The following is a 15697-nucleotide window of genomic DNA, read 5'->3' as shown; positions in this document are numbered from 1 at the left end:
CCATGAAATTGGGTGCGATGCGATATGACCATTCACTCAACATTAGGCAGGCCTGGTATGGAGAGAATAGTAAAAAGACATTTGATTAAATCTTTCTATATATTTTCTTTTTCATCCAATATTCTTCGTGTACACAACTTTGTTTTACAATGACTTATTTTTGAGAAAAGGCAAGACATTTAATGTTTTTTAAATTATAAATTATTTGTAATTTGTTCAACATTTGCTGCTGTGGTTGAGCTTCACCTCACCTGTCTTGCTCCTTGCCAGGTCTCACCTCCTGCGACCTGCTGTCACTGCCACATGATGGACAAAGTCAAAGGTTAAAGGACGTTCACCGAAGCATGATACACAACGCTAGCCCTATCCCTTCTGATAATGATGTTTCCAATTCAAAGGGAATACAAATAGCCTTAAAAAAAGGTTAGTTCCCACCAATGCTGAGCAGTGTTTTCGAGAGTCATACTTAAAAATCAAGTGCGTACCTAAAACAGGGGATGAGTCTTCACTCTCTCCAGCAGAGTTGCTGGCAGTTGCAACAATATGACCGCTGCTGATGTTGGCAAGAGAGCATTGGAGCATTGGTGTCATGCAGAGCTTCGTCCTACTAGAGGAAGTGACCTGATACACTGTGTAGTTTGAAGCAAATACAGACTGATTCCATGTCACCATCGACAATGATGCAGAGAATGTCACATTCTGAGGGGCACAAGGCACTGGAGGAAATAAACAACATGACCTGATGAGTTGAAATTAATTTGGAGTTTAAATATGCAATGACAAGTTAATGTTTTTCTAGCTCTTCTTCATAAACAGCTGAGAAAAACAGCATTAGCCTCTTTGCTGTGTCAAGAAGCTCTTGAGCACCCATGCTGTTACCACAGGTTGACTGGTGTGCAACAGTTTTGAGGTTTGTTTATTAACCAAAATATGTCGAATTGAGAGACTCAGCAAGTCATTGCAACATGTCAGTGACCAAGAGGGGGCAACCCACCTTATAGACAAAACAGATTTTTGTAGGCAACTGTTATGATGGGTCTTCATTTCATGCAAATGTATATTATTTTAACCCTATTTGTCCAAGGTAAGTTCATTTACTAAGGTGTAAAACTACTTAGTGCACATTCAATCTTAATTTTCCATAAATAAGCGTTATTAACATTGTGCACCTGTGGTTCCAGAGACAGCCGCTGATGGAACGCTTGAACTGGCAGAGTTCTGTGCCCTGACCGTGGCACTGTAGGAGGAGCCACAAGGGAGGGGAATCTCGAAGAAAGTACGGCTTGTCCAATACGAGGCTACATCAAAGAGTGCCTGGGTGATATCTAGAATCCTGCCCCTGAGTTCCAGGAGGTATTCAGAATCAGGGCAATCCACGGCAGACCAGGATGCTCTCAAGATTTGGGTGTCATTCACTACTGTACGCGGAATAGCCCTCAACCCACCAGGAGGACACGGAGCTAAAGGATAGAGATAGATGAGGTTTAAAAATAGTATTTAAAAAAAAAAAAGGAAACTATAGATACTTGAAGTCTAGTTTAAATTTTTTTAAACAATCACATTATTTCCAATAATATTAGTATTTGCCTTTACCAACACCCTCCCACCCCCCACCACCCTTGTCAAAACCACAATTTTGGTTTGATTGCTAGATCCAAACCAGAGTTCAGTCCTGTTCCCTCATTCGCAGAGATTTCTTTTCACACTGTGTACTTTGGCCTTAACCTATGGAATGCTCGCATCATCAACAGAAAGTACTAACTGAAGCTGTATTATTGTAAGTATTGTTGGCTTTTTAACTTTGCTTTATCCATTACAAAAGTAATGCACAGAATGACACTTGGATCTGTCTCTTGCTGATGCAGGTAGAGAACGTAAACTCTGATGAAGACCTGTGTAGTGAAACTCATTAGATTCAAGTAAAGTTTTAATCCTCCAAATCAGGGACTAAAAGTGAAATGTTTTTCATATTGGTTCGTTCCGAGCAGAAACAGTTCCGTTCCAGTTTGGGCGTTCCACAGCCTCCTTTCCAAATGGCATCCGGTTAGAAAGAAATAAAAGAATGGTTAATAACGTTGTTTTTAAACTTCGAGTACTCTGTGTAATCGGTTTACCTGCATCGTAATCAAAGCTAAAGGCGGTCCAACGAAAAATTTGATTATGCTACTTTTTTTGGCTAGGCAGTGTACATTTTTGTTAAAAAATTTACACTGTAATTCACAGAATGCAACATCCACAACAGGCAATTAGGCAAAGAAATGTGAGATACAGCGGCTTCCATCTGGATCAAAGCATGCTTCAGTTGTTGTGGTAACACGCAATGGTGTAATTTCACAAATTGACTGTGATTAACCCTTTGGCCTTAGGTTTCATTGGAGAAAATTATTGGAATGAAAAATGAACTGGTTATAATCGGTCACCAGCATTTAAAAATAAAATTTTCATTCCAGAACAATTTTTCAACAATTTTGTTCCTTGGACCGTTGTTAGTCCCTGCTCAAATTAAAAGTTGCTGGTACACCTTCTTGACAAGTGGTTTGCTACTACCATACACTTTGTTTGATAGTGAAGGTGCACCAGAATAACTGCCTTAAACTGCTGTGGATGTACTGCAAGAGATGCAAAGAATGCTCACATGATGCCATTTCTGTGGAGACAGCAGTAATGAGTGTGTTTGTTTTCATGTACACCAATATGCGGATTACTACCAAAAGAAATGAACAGCAGATGATTGTGAATGGAAGATGACCGATGAGTGTTATACCTGCGCCATCAGTTAGAGGCTCACTGAAGGAACTGTTGCAGATGCCATCTGACGCCTGGACTGTAAAATTGTACACAGTGCCACACACCAAGCCCTGCAGAGTACAGGAAGTGTTTGTGCTCTGGCAGTAAACCGTCGTGACATTTCCTGACTGTGCAATTCCCACGTAGGCCACTGCCCCTGTACTCGCTGCCCATGACAAAGAGGCACTACTGTTCCCACAATGGACCCCTAAAGTCAAGTTGTTTGGCTTACACGGTACTGTAAAATAAACACATTACAAGGAAAGTTAACCTAAAACATTTTCAGATGTAGACACACACTGACTTCTTTATCTAATTGTTAAATTCTATCATTCTGTGTTGAGAGTGTCACAATGTGAATTTGAACTGTAGCATTCACACTGACAACAATTAAACCACTGTATATAATATTACATTCTTGTTCTGTTCTGTTGATGTGAACATTAACTGAAGCTGTTGCCACAGTTTATTCTGGACTGGATGTTCTGTGGAGGGCATGGGGCTGGAGAGAAGAGATCAAATTTAGATGAAATAAAGAATGTCACACCATAGGACACTACTGGAACTGCTTGAAATTTCAAATCTACTTTCCATATACAGTATATGCTAAAAGTTAGTGGGGCCTGGCGGAGGGCGGGGCCGGGTCGTGATTCTACACACCCGGTCCCTTATCAGGCTAATCAAGCCTCCGAGAGGGATAAAGGCCGACTGCGGAGGATGGTGCAGGAGAGAGAGATCGTTTACGGACATGTCCGTCGTGTGTGTGTTTGTCTTTTGTTTAAGTTATTCATTAAAATATTATTTATGTCGTCAAGCCGGTTCTTGCCTCCTCCTTTCCATTGAACTGCGTTACACTGGTGCTGAAATCCGGGAAGCAGGAGGGATATGCCATAGTAGAGTTCTCGCCACTACCGTCCACCCCAACGGAGCAGCTGCGGTCATCTGCCGGGGGACGAGGAGCCCGGCCTCCTGGAAGCAGAGGAATGGCCGCCGGCCCCCTGGAGCGGGAGAACCGCTGCCAGGGGCGGGGGAGACCCCTTCTGTTCCCCAAGAACGTGGCGGGGCGTTCCATCCGCCAGGGGCTGGAGGACTGCCTCCGATCTGCCCGGAGAGGTGCGGCTGTCATCCGTTAGAGGGTGGAGGAGTGGCCAAGGAACAAGCTACGGCGTATCGGAGAACAATACCAACGTTAACTTTAAATGGCATTCACAACCAATTTTACTTCTGTAATGACAATGCCATAATAGCTATTGGGCCAACACCCCACATGGCCTAGGTAACATCAGTCAAAAAAGTAGTTTCAGAGGCAGAGCAAGTTACTTTTCAATAAAAGATATAAAGACAAAAATTTATTATTTCGAATAACATGGGCTGATATATAATGCACAATAAGACCATGAACATGAATATAGACAGTACATTATTTGATTTCAAGTTGACTTTCACTAACCACTAGCAAGGACTTGTGAATATAATACTTGATTTATTCAGCTTTTTCTAACCTGTTGTGACATATGATCCAGTGCCGATAGAGCTGTTGCAGGATTGTCCCTCTGCCACTAACATAACCGTGCAGGTCTGTCCGCAGGGCAGGTTAGTGATGTCACATCCTGTTTCAGTGGTCTTACAGATATATGTCTGCCCATTAGAACAATCTAGTGTTGAAGTAAAGGACAGAGTTCCATTGCCACGAGACCAGGACACACTCGCTGTGTTGTTGCCACAGTTTATTCTGGACTGGATGTTCTGTGGAGGGCATGGGGCTGGAGAGAAGAGATCAAATTTTGATGAAATAGAGAATATCACAACACAGGACACTACTGGAACTGCTCGACATTTCTAGTCAACTTTCCATATACAGTATATGCTAAAAGTTAGTTTTGTCAAATTTTAGGAATACATGAGCATACATATAGCCTCAAAGTTAACATAGATGGTCCGTTATGTGGCATATTTACCTGATTGGACCTGTACAGGTGCACTGTTTTCACTGTTACAGTTGCTGCCATTTGCTTTCACCATGATCGTGTATGTTTCTCCACAGGTCAAAGTTGAAAGGTCACAGGAGGTGGATGCTGAAGTGCAGTTTGCTGAGAGGCCATTAATGCTGATGGCTGTCACTGAGTAGAGCTCCGCCCCCTGGCTGCGTCCCCAGGATACTGTTGCTATGTTACTACAGCTCACATTGGCTGACACATTTTGTGGTAGGCCTACACAAGAACCTGAGCAAATGATACAAAACAAAATAAGTACACAGATACCTATTACTGTAAAGTGAATATGAAATGGCATTTGCAATCCATTTAAATTCAGTAATGGCACATATTTGCATTCAAAACAGGATATTCAACATGATAAACAATGTAGGGAGGAACTTAATTTTATCCAGCACTTTACAACAAGGATCCATTTGTTAGCATTAATTAACAACATTAGTTAACATGAACTAACAATGAACAATACTTTTACAGCATTTATTCATATTGTTTAATATTAATTTCAGCATATACTAATACATTTTTAAAATCAAAAGTTGTATTAGTTAACATTAGTTAATGCACTATGACTTAACATAAACTAACAATGAGCAACTGTACTTTTATTAACAAACATTAACAAAGACGAAAAAGGCTGTTAAAAATATATTGTTAATTGTTTGTTCATGATAACTAATGCAGTAACTAATGTTAATGTATGGAACCTTATTATAAAAAAGTGCTACCAATTAACTAAATTGTGAAAAGTGGGTGCTTCATATTACAATAACCTGAATGCAAGTTTGCAGGCGATTATTGAGGATAACCCTACTTAAAAACAGCCAAGGTCAAGTTCACATTCAAGAGTAACTCAACGTATCCCAACGATGCTTTCAAATGTATCGTTATTTGCTTTTATTGCTGTAATTTTACATTAAAGTTAATTGCCATTAAAATAGGATCTAATTTGTCTAAATTGATTTTTGGTTTAGAGAGAAGATTAACACGTCAATATATAAATTCCCGATTTAACCAGTTATTTTTCTAACCTGTTGTGACATATGATCCAGTGCCGATAGAGCTGTTGCAGGATTGTCCCTCTGCCACTAACATAACCGTGCAGGTCTGTCCGCAGGGCAGGTTAGTGATGTCACATCCTGTTTCAGTGGTCTTACAGATATATGTCTGCCCATTAGAACAATCTAGTGTTGAAGTAAAGGACAGAGTTCCATTGCCACGAGACCAGGACACACTCGCTGTGTTGTTGCCACAGTTTATTCTGGACTGGATGTTCTGTGGAGGGCATGGGGCTGGAGAGAAGAGATCAAATTTAGATGAAATAAAGAATGTCACACCACAGGACACTACTGGAACTGCTCGAAATTTCAAATCTACTTTCCATATACAGTATATGCTAAACGTTAGTGGGGCCTGGCGGAGGGCGGGGCCGGGTCGTGATTCTACACACCTGGTCCCCTATCAGGCTAATCAAGCCTCCGATTGGGATAAAGGCCGACTGCGGAGGATGGTGCGGGAGAGAGAGATCGTTTACGGACATGTCCGTCATGTGTGTGTGTTTGTCTTTTGTTTAAGTTAATCATTAAAAGATTATTTATGTCGTCAAGCCGGTTCTCGCCTCCTCCTTTTCATTGAACTGCGTTACACTGGTGCTGAGATCCGGGAAGGAGGAGGGATACGCCGTAGTAGAGTTCTCGCCACTACCGTCCACCCCAACGGAGCAGCCGCGGCCATCTGCCGGGGGACGAGGAGCCCGGCCTCCTGGAAGTGGAGGAACGGCCGCCGACCGCCTGGAGCGGGAGAACCACTGCCAGGGGCGGGGGCCACCCCTTCTGTTCCCCAAGAACGTGGCGGGGCGTTCCATCCGCCAGGGGCTGGAGGACTGCCTCCGATCCGCCCGGAGAGGTGCAGCTGTTGTCCGTTAGAGGGTGGAGGAGTGGCCGAGGAACAAGCTACGGCGTATCGGAGAACAATACCAACGTTAACTTTAAATGGCATTCACAACCAATTTTACTTCTGTAATGACAATGCCATAATAGCTATTGGGCCAACACCCCATGTGGCCTAGGTAACATCAGTCAAAAAAGTAGTTTCAGAGGCAGAGCAAGTTACTTTTCAATAAAAGATATAAAGACAAAAATGTATTATTTCGAATAACATGGGCTGATATATAATGCACAGTAAGACCATGAACATGAATATAGACAGTACATTATTTGATTTCAAGTTGACTTTCACTAACCACTAGCAAGGACTTGTGAATATAATACTTGATTTATTCAGCTTTTTCTAACCTGTTGTGACATATGATCCAGTGCCGATAGAGCTGTTGCAGGATTGTCCCTCTGCCACTAACATAACCGTGCAGGTCTGTCCGCAGGGCAGGTTAGTGATGTCACATCCTGTTTCAGTGGTCTTACAGATATATGTCTGCCCATTAGAACAATCTAGTGTTGAAGTAAAGGACAGAGTTCCATTGCCACGAGACCAGGACACACTCGCTGTGTTGTTGCCACAGTTTATTCTGGACTGGATGTTCTGTGGAGGGCATGGGGCTGGAGAGAAGAGAATCAGAAAGTGTACAAATACTGTATGCATTTAACTAACAAAGTGTTTTTTCAATATGTTTTGCAATCATTCATGCCATTTCATAGTAAATTATATATTAAAAAAATAGATTCCATAATTTGGGAATTTAAAAGAGTTCAATATACTATGATGACATACTGTAACTTTCAAAACAGCCCAAAAAGACTATTATTACAAGAAATGTATTAATAGTATGCTGCCAGAATGTCTAGTTGTTGGTCTACAATTCCCCAATAATTTCTTTCTAATCTCAACAGTCTTGTTACCTGTCTGCCTCTGCAGTGTGTTGTTAGCAAAACTGGTGCACTGGCCCTGTGTTGCATTTACACTGAATGTGTACATTTGTCCACATTGCAGTCCATCTACCACACAGGAGTGGCCATTTAGGGGACCACAATCCAGCTGTCCACCCTGAATGTTCACTGCGCTGACCGAGAAGACATCTGGACTCAACCCTGAACTTGACCACATCACCACTGCAGAACGTGAGCTGCAGTTCAGGGCCACATCATTTAGTACAGGTACACATGGTGCTGTGGGGAAAGGTGGAAGAAAAACAACAGGAAACAGAATAGTGTAAATGTGATTACACAAAAAGCATTGTAGGCACCAAAAATGAGTTTATCTCCAGTTGAAGTTGGCAAAACTTTCTTTCTGTTTTTAAAGGTGAAGTGTGTAAGAATAGGGTGATAAAAAAATAAATCTAGTTTAAAATCACACTTTAAATTCGTAGAAATTTTATCTTTGAGCCCAATTTGGTTTATTTATATTTGAAAAAACATTTATAACATTTTCTACAAATAAATTATGTAATAACTTTAAAATGAATTGTGGTGTAACCAAGTTAAATGTATTGAAGTACTTCGCTTGCACCTTGAATACATGAGTGTAGACAGCTTATTTTGTAATGTAAAATAAAATATCATTTAAAAAATATCATATATTTTTGATTCAAGTATATCAAGAAATTGCTCAAGGTTACTCCACATGACTTAAAGAAAATGTGCCTTTTCAAAATGTCACAAACTCATCAAAATATCAGATTTTTTTTTTTACTTCACACACAGTCTTAAAAGTCTTAAGGGGTCCTGTCTGTGTGTGTGTATGTGTGTTTATGTGTGTGTGTGTATGTGTGTGTGGGCTGATTACATAAAATGACTTTGATTTGTTGGAAAAAAAGTTTTTCAAATATTAATAATATTTGCAAAAAAAAAAAACGATTTCACTGATTATTTTTTATATAAGTAATAACAATATAATATTTATCATAATAATTTAAGAATAATCATATTTTTCTGCACTTCTCATGCCAACATTTCCTTTTTCTAGAATTTCTGGTTTTTATGAGACTTTTTGAATGTCTCCAGACAGTTACGCCTCCGATCCGCCCGGAGAGGTGCAGCTGTTGTCCGTTAGAGGGTGGAGGAGTGGCCGAGGAACAAGTTACGGCGTATCGGAGAACAATACCAACGTTAACTTTAAATGGCATTCACAACCAATTTTACTTCTGTAATGACAATGCCATAATAGCTATTGGGCCAACACCCCACATGGCCTAGGTAACATCAGTCAAAAAAGTAGTTTCAGAGGCAGAGCAAGTTACTTTTCAATAAAAGATATAAAGACAAAAATTAATTATTTCGAATAACATGGGCTGATATATAATGCACAATAAGACCATGAACATGAATATAGACAGTACATTATTTGATTTCAAGTTGACTTTCACTAACCACTAGCAAGGACTTGTGAATATAATACTTGATTTATTCAGCTTTTTCTAACCTGTTGTGACATATGATCCAGTGCCGATAGAGCTGTTGCAGGATTGTCCCTCTGCCACTAACATAACCGTGCAGGTCTGTCCGCAGGGCAGGTTAGTGATGTCACATCCTGTTTCAGTGGTCTTACAGATATATGTCTGCCCATTAGAACAATCTAGTGTTGAAGTAAAGGACAGAGTTCCATTGCCACGAGACCAGGACACACTCGCTGTGTTGTTGCCACAGTTTATTCTGGACTGGATGTTCTGTGGAGGGCATGGGGCTGGAGAGAAGAGAATCAGAAAGTGTACAAATACTGTACACTTGCATTTAACTAACAAAGTGTTTTTTCAATATGTTTTGCAATCATTCATGCCATTTCATAGTAAATTATATATTAAAAAAATAAATTCCATAATTTGGGAATTTAAAAGAGTTCAATATACTATGATGACATACTGTAACTTTCAAAACAGCCCAAAAAGACTATTATTACAAGAAATGTATTAATAGTATGCTGCCAGAATGTCTAGTTGTTGGTCTACAATTCCCCAATAATTTCTTTCTAATCTCAACAGTCTTGTTACCTGTCTGCCTCTGCAGTGTGTTGTTAGCAAAACTGGTGCACTGGCCCTGTGTTGCATTTACACTGAATGTGTACATTTGTCCACATTGCAGTCCATCTACCACACAGGAGTGGCCATTTAGGGGACCACAATCCAGCTGTCCACCCTGAATGTTCACTGCGCTGACCGAGAAGACATCTGGACTCAACCCTGAACTTGACCACATCACCACTGCAGAACGTGAGCTGCAGTTCAGGGCCACATCATTTAGTACAGGTACACATGGTGCTGTGGGGAAAGGTGGAAGAAAAACAACAGGAAACAGAATAGTGTAAATGTGATTACACAAAAAGCATTGTAGGCACCAAAAATGAGTTTATCTCAAATTGAAGTTGGCAAAACTTTCTTTCTGTTTTTAAAGGTGAAGTGTGTAAGAATAGGGTGATAAAAAAATAAATCTAGTTTAAAATCACACTTTAAATTCGTAGAAATTTTATCTTTGAGCCCAATTTGGTTTATTTATATTTGAAAAAACATTTATAACATTTTCTACAAATAAATTATGTAATAACTTTAAAATGAATTGTGGTGTAACCAAGTTAAATGTATTGAAGTACTTCACTTGCACCTTGAATACATGAGTGTAGACAGCTTATTTTGTAATGTAAAATAAAATATCATTTAAAAAATATCATATATTTTTGATTCAAGTATATCAAGAAATTGCTCAAGGTTACTCCACATGACTTAAAGAAAATGTGCCTTTTCAAAATGTCACAAACTCATCAAAATATCAGATTTTTTTTTTTACTTCACACACAGTCTTAAAAGTCTTAAGGGGTCCTGTCTGTGTGTGTGTATGTGTGTTTATGTGTGTTTATGTGTGTGTGTGTGTATGTGTTTGTGTGTGTATGTGTGTGTGGGCTGATTACATAAAATGACTTTGATTTGTTGGAAAAAAAGTTTTTCAAATATTAATAATATTTGCAAAAAAAAAAAAAACGATTTCACTGATTATTTTTTATATAAGTAATAACAATATAATATTTATCATAATAATTTAAGAATAATAATTTTTCTGCACTTCTCATGCCAACATTTCCTTTTTCTAGAATTTCTGGTTTTTATGAGACTTTTTGAATGTCTCCAGACAGTTACGCCACATGACATTTTTTTTATTTGAGCCCCATTCATTTAATTTTCATTTACCAAGTATTTACTACAGCAAACATTGTATCACCAAGGTAACATTATTTTATGGTACAGCAATCTAACACTGAAACAAAAGAACAAACTCTCACAAATAATCAATCAAGCAAATAAGATTACTGGACAAAAACAACAGCCACTACAGAGCTTGTTCGACCATTTTATGGGAAAAATGGCAATTGCAATTTTTAAAGATAACACTCACCCTCTTCACTCTGCTTTTGAATTGCTCCCATCTGGACGTAGACTAAAAATACCCTTGGCTAGAAAAAATCTCTACAAAAGATCGTTTCTTCCTATGGCAGTGATTATCTTAAATCGTACAGTGTTTTAATTGAAACAATAGAGCGACTGCTAATATTTTTAAATTTTTCTTTTTTACAGTGTTTAACTATATTATTTTTTGTATTTCTGTTGTTGATATGTGATGTGTCTTATGTTACAGTGTCAAAGAAAAATTTCCGCTCTGTGAAAACAGACTGGACAATAAAGTAAAGTAAAGGTATTTTGTAGTAAAATCATAGTAACCTCAAATTTAAACATGGTTACTAAGTTACAACCATATAACTATAGTAACACCATGGTTAATTGCATTAAAACTATGGCTTCTTGGAAACAATATACTGTTGCTACTACAATATTACTATATTAAAACCATGGTTCATTTTATCCATATCAAACCTTTCTTTCAACTCACAGACCGTCACTGTGACCAAATCACTGCAATGCAATCAACCTTTATATTAATTTCTATTTATTATTCTAAGTAGTATTAAAGGAAATATTAAAAGAAGAAACCAGAAACAGGATGGGTAAAAGTGGGACAAAATGAGGAATCGACCCATGTCGTCTGCATGAAAAAAAATCACATCCACACCATCTTTACACACTGTGCCATTGCAGCAACACTGGGGAGTGCAGTCTGTCTTCAATTCCTGTGTTTCCACCAGACTATTTGAGTGCGAATAGCCGTGCTGTGTGGCATGTGCTATTTAGTGCAAATAGTTACTCTGTTTTTTTTACCTTTATTGTTTTTCCAAAGTGTGCTGTGCTAGAAAGAACTTTCAAAAGTCTGTTTTTGGTGGAGGAAAATGATGTTCCAATGTGGATGAGAGGCGTAAATGTAGAAACTTTACTACAATTCAAACTAGGGATGTCCCGATACAATTTCATTGAGAACGAGTACCATTACTTTTTTTTTTGCCATACCGAACTCAATTTTAGCAGTTTAATTAAATTTTATCATCAAAATTGTTTAAACAAGTAAATGAATACTTTAATCAAATTAAAATATAACAAATAATAATGGAAAGGAGGAGGTGAGAACAGGCTTGACGACATAAATGTGAAATTGTACTATTTTTATCAAATGAAGTGATTTTATACAGAACCTCACAGCACAATCCTAAATATAACACTGGAGTTATTTTTGTCAAATAAAGTGCTGCATAATAGAGCATCACAGGTGTGAGATGTTATTATTATTATTAGTAGTAGTAGTATAACAGTGAATATTACATAACATGACTATACATTAGTGATCTATTTCTGTCATACATTTTTCATTTACATTTTTATAAAAAAAATATTTTGGTGGAGCTTTTATTTTGAAGTATTTTGAAGCGTTTCTGTGTTGTTAGACCAAGGAGCTCTGACATAATCATGGCAGATTCCCAATCCGGAAAAGCTGGTCACTGCTACGATAATTAGAGTGATTATTAAACAGCAAAAGGCTGCTATTTAAATAAATAAATAAATTACTAGTCTGTATATGACTCATGCCAAAAAGTGAATTAGTGCTCTACCTGCTGTTATCTGCTACAAACAGAGTATGCAATGCTCAAAATAGTGTTTTACTCATGTTTTCTGTGTATGAGCCAATGATCTCTTAAAGGTATGGGCAGTTTGTGTCTCTATGTCAGCACAACACCAGCTCCAATAATTCACAAGCACTCACATTTAAAACAAAGCATATATCTATCTATTTATCTCATGAAATCACAGCTTTTGCTATTAAATAATCATGGACATGACATGATTTTAATCTGTGCGCTGAATATTTACGTAATGACATTCGTACGTCAGATGGTATCGGTTTTTGGTATCGGAGCATTTTTATGAGCACAACTACATGAGTGCAGTATCAGACCCAATTCTGATACCAGTATCTGTATTGGTGCGTCCCTATTTCAAACAGTAACGTATTGGCACAGACGTGGTCTCAAATACCATCAATATACCATGGTATTGCCAGAGTACATTTGTATAAGTGGAAGTCTCAACTTCAGACTTAAAGTTTAGATTTAGTATAATTTTATGTTTTACTTTGTGAGAACTCCTGTTTTCTAACCTGTAATGAAGGAGTACCCAGTGCTGGGTTGAGCAGTACAGCTGTTTTGGGTGGCAGTGACACTGACATTGTATTGGCTGCCACACTGCTTGTGGGTGAGAGTGCAGTTCAAGTCTGTAGTGTTACACTCCACATCAGCAGAGGGCCCAATGGCTATTGCTGTGTACTGAACCTCAATAGCCACCACTAAATCCCAGGACACTAATGGCACTTTTCCACTGCACGTTACGGTTCCACTCGACTCTTCTCCCTTTACATTTCTGAGCTTGCTTTTCCACTGCTGTTTAGTGCCGCCTTAACGTGGGTGGGATTATAGGCTGATCGTCATAGTTGTGCCGCCTCTACTGCTGTGACATCATCTTAAACACGACACAAAACAATAAACAATAACACGACCGCTAGCTGTTAGCTACTAGCTCATTATGCTGCATAAAGCGGTTTTTGCATGGTGATTTTACACAAGTGTAACAGTTAAATTGGCCTGGTTGTTTTAGAAGCAAGCTTTCCAGTAGCTGGTCAACTAAATAAAGGGAAGCATTCGAGCAGAGTATAGAGTTAACATAACAAAACTTACCATCCTCAATCGTGGATCAACGCCAGTCGAGGGCACTCTCCCTCCTATTGCTTACAGGTTTAGATAGCGTCCATTTGGTCGAACCACTTCCACTTATCCTTGATGGTTCTGTAGTCACTTTTATGTTTTTTTTTTTTACTTCCTGAGAGACTTTTTCGCTTTGCTCATCGCTAACGAGTGGACCGTCTGCACCTTGTTTATTGACCACTACGTGGTTTTGCATACAGCCATTTTTTTTTTTCACAATTCGAAAGTCGGGTGAACAAATGATACTGCATCACTGTTGCTAACTTTAAAACTAGTGGGTTGATGTCACGTGTCAGAAATCCAGTGACGCTGGTAGCAGTGGGGATTTCTTTAAGACTGCAAGGGAAGCTCAGCTTCCCCTATAATGTCAAAAAAATAATGGTCAAATATGTACTATTGTGTAAACAATTTATTGACTAAAAATGCGTTAGAACACGTTCATCTCGAAGACGAGTTCGTTCAGAATCAGCTACATTACATATAGCAGATCGGCTGACTCGATTTACTTCTCATACATTCCCGTAGCGTCAGTGCATTTCCCTGTTGAAGCCGAGCGTACATTGACTTCAATGGGGCTGCTCTGAACAGTTTTTTTCAGTGCTCCGAAAATAGACGGTCATTGGATAAATGCTGCGATTATGTCCCGCCCACGGACGCTCAGCGTCTCTGGGGGTGAATGAGGAGTGGGCTGGCCCGGACTCCGGGCTTCCGCGTGATGATTGGAGGATCTGTCGAAAGACTGCATCTCCTTTTGATTGACAGCGAATCTGTACTATAAGAAGTCACTGAAGCTATTTCGCGCTCAGTCCCATCGCGGATTTCTCAAGTGTAGTCGAAAGACAAACTGCTGCAACCTATTTCTTTATATTTGTTTGGCGAAATTGCTAGTCAATTTGCATAATACATTTCACACAATTATACACCACATTCCTTGTTTCAGTTTTACCAAGTTTAATATATTTTGTTTTAGAGCGTTCGTTCGTTCGTTTGTTCGTTCATTCGTTCATTCATACAGTAGGCTAGGCTAGCGTCGTACGGGTGAAACTGCGCACGATGGCAGACGGTGCTAATATTGTCGACCTGATTTTGGCGAAGCCATTTGAAAGTCTTCCTTACGAGGAAAAAATTAGAATTAAACAGCAGGGCAGATCAACACCTAAGATTGATTTAGTGCAAAAAATAGGGTAAATAAGTTTATAATGTAGGCCGAAAATGAGCTTCCCCTCTTTGAAAGACCAGCAGCCGCCACTGGCTGGTAGTGACGATTCTCCCTGACCAATCAGTGATCTGCAGGATTTTGATGTCACAATTAGTATTGGCTCAGCTCGCTTGGAACCTCGACCAAGGTGGTACTAAAAAAGTATTAGGTACCAGGTACTATCCACAGTGGAAAACACAAAAAAAGCGAGCAGAGTCGAGTTGTACCTGTGCAGTGGAAAAGCCCCAGTGCTGCTAGAGTTGCAGGTTTGTGTATATCCATTATCATTTTCTGCTGTTGCTATATAATACAAAACACTAGAGGCTGCCCAAGATACAGATCCGGTGTCAGACCCACAGGATAATGACACATTCACCTGAGTGAGATTGCATGGTGATGGAAAGAAAAAGATTCAAATTATGTGATTCTCAAAATGTAAGTGTGGCAGGGCAGAGGGCGGGGCCGGGTTGTGATTATACACACCCGATTCCTTATCAGGCTAATTAAGCCTCCGAGAGGGATAAAGGCCGATGGGAGCCGGTGGTGCAACGAGAGAGAGATAGTTTATGGACATGTCTGTCATGTGTGTTGTTGTCTTTTGTTTAAGTTTATAATTAAAATATAATTTATATTATCAAGC

The 15697-nt window shown here is 39.2% G+C and overlaps 1 protein-coding gene across 1 annotated transcript; it reads right to left on the bottom strand.

The window, feature by feature from the left end:
• Positions 1-273: 273 nt before the first annotated feature.
• On the bottom strand, positions 274-15339 carry LOC127645074 (fibronectin type III domain-containing protein 7-like). The gene is made up of 12 exons (XM_052128596.1): positions 15285-15339; positions 13259-13444; positions 9721-9987; positions 9156-9416; positions 7076-7336; positions 5813-6073; positions 4746-5009; positions 4290-4550; positions 2765-3025; positions 1170-1460; positions 486-716; positions 274-296 (listed from the first exon to the last, which is right to left on the bottom strand). The coding sequence occupies exons 1-12, from the start codon at positions 15337-15339 to the stop codon at positions 274-276; spliced, it is 2622 nt and encodes an 873-aa protein (XP_051984556.1).
• Between the last annotated feature and the right edge of the window lie 358 nt (positions 15340-15697).

This window comes from Xyrauchen texanus, chromosome 6, assembly GCF_025860055.1.
Source record: "Xyrauchen texanus isolate HMW12.3.18 chromosome 6, RBS_HiC_50CHRs, whole genome shotgun sequence".
In the NCBI taxonomy this organism is placed as follows: Eukaryota; Metazoa; Chordata; class Actinopteri; order Cypriniformes; family Catostomidae; genus Xyrauchen; species Xyrauchen texanus.
Note: the sequence above shows the minus strand (reverse complement) of the source record. Positions and strands in the feature narration are given on the sequence as shown.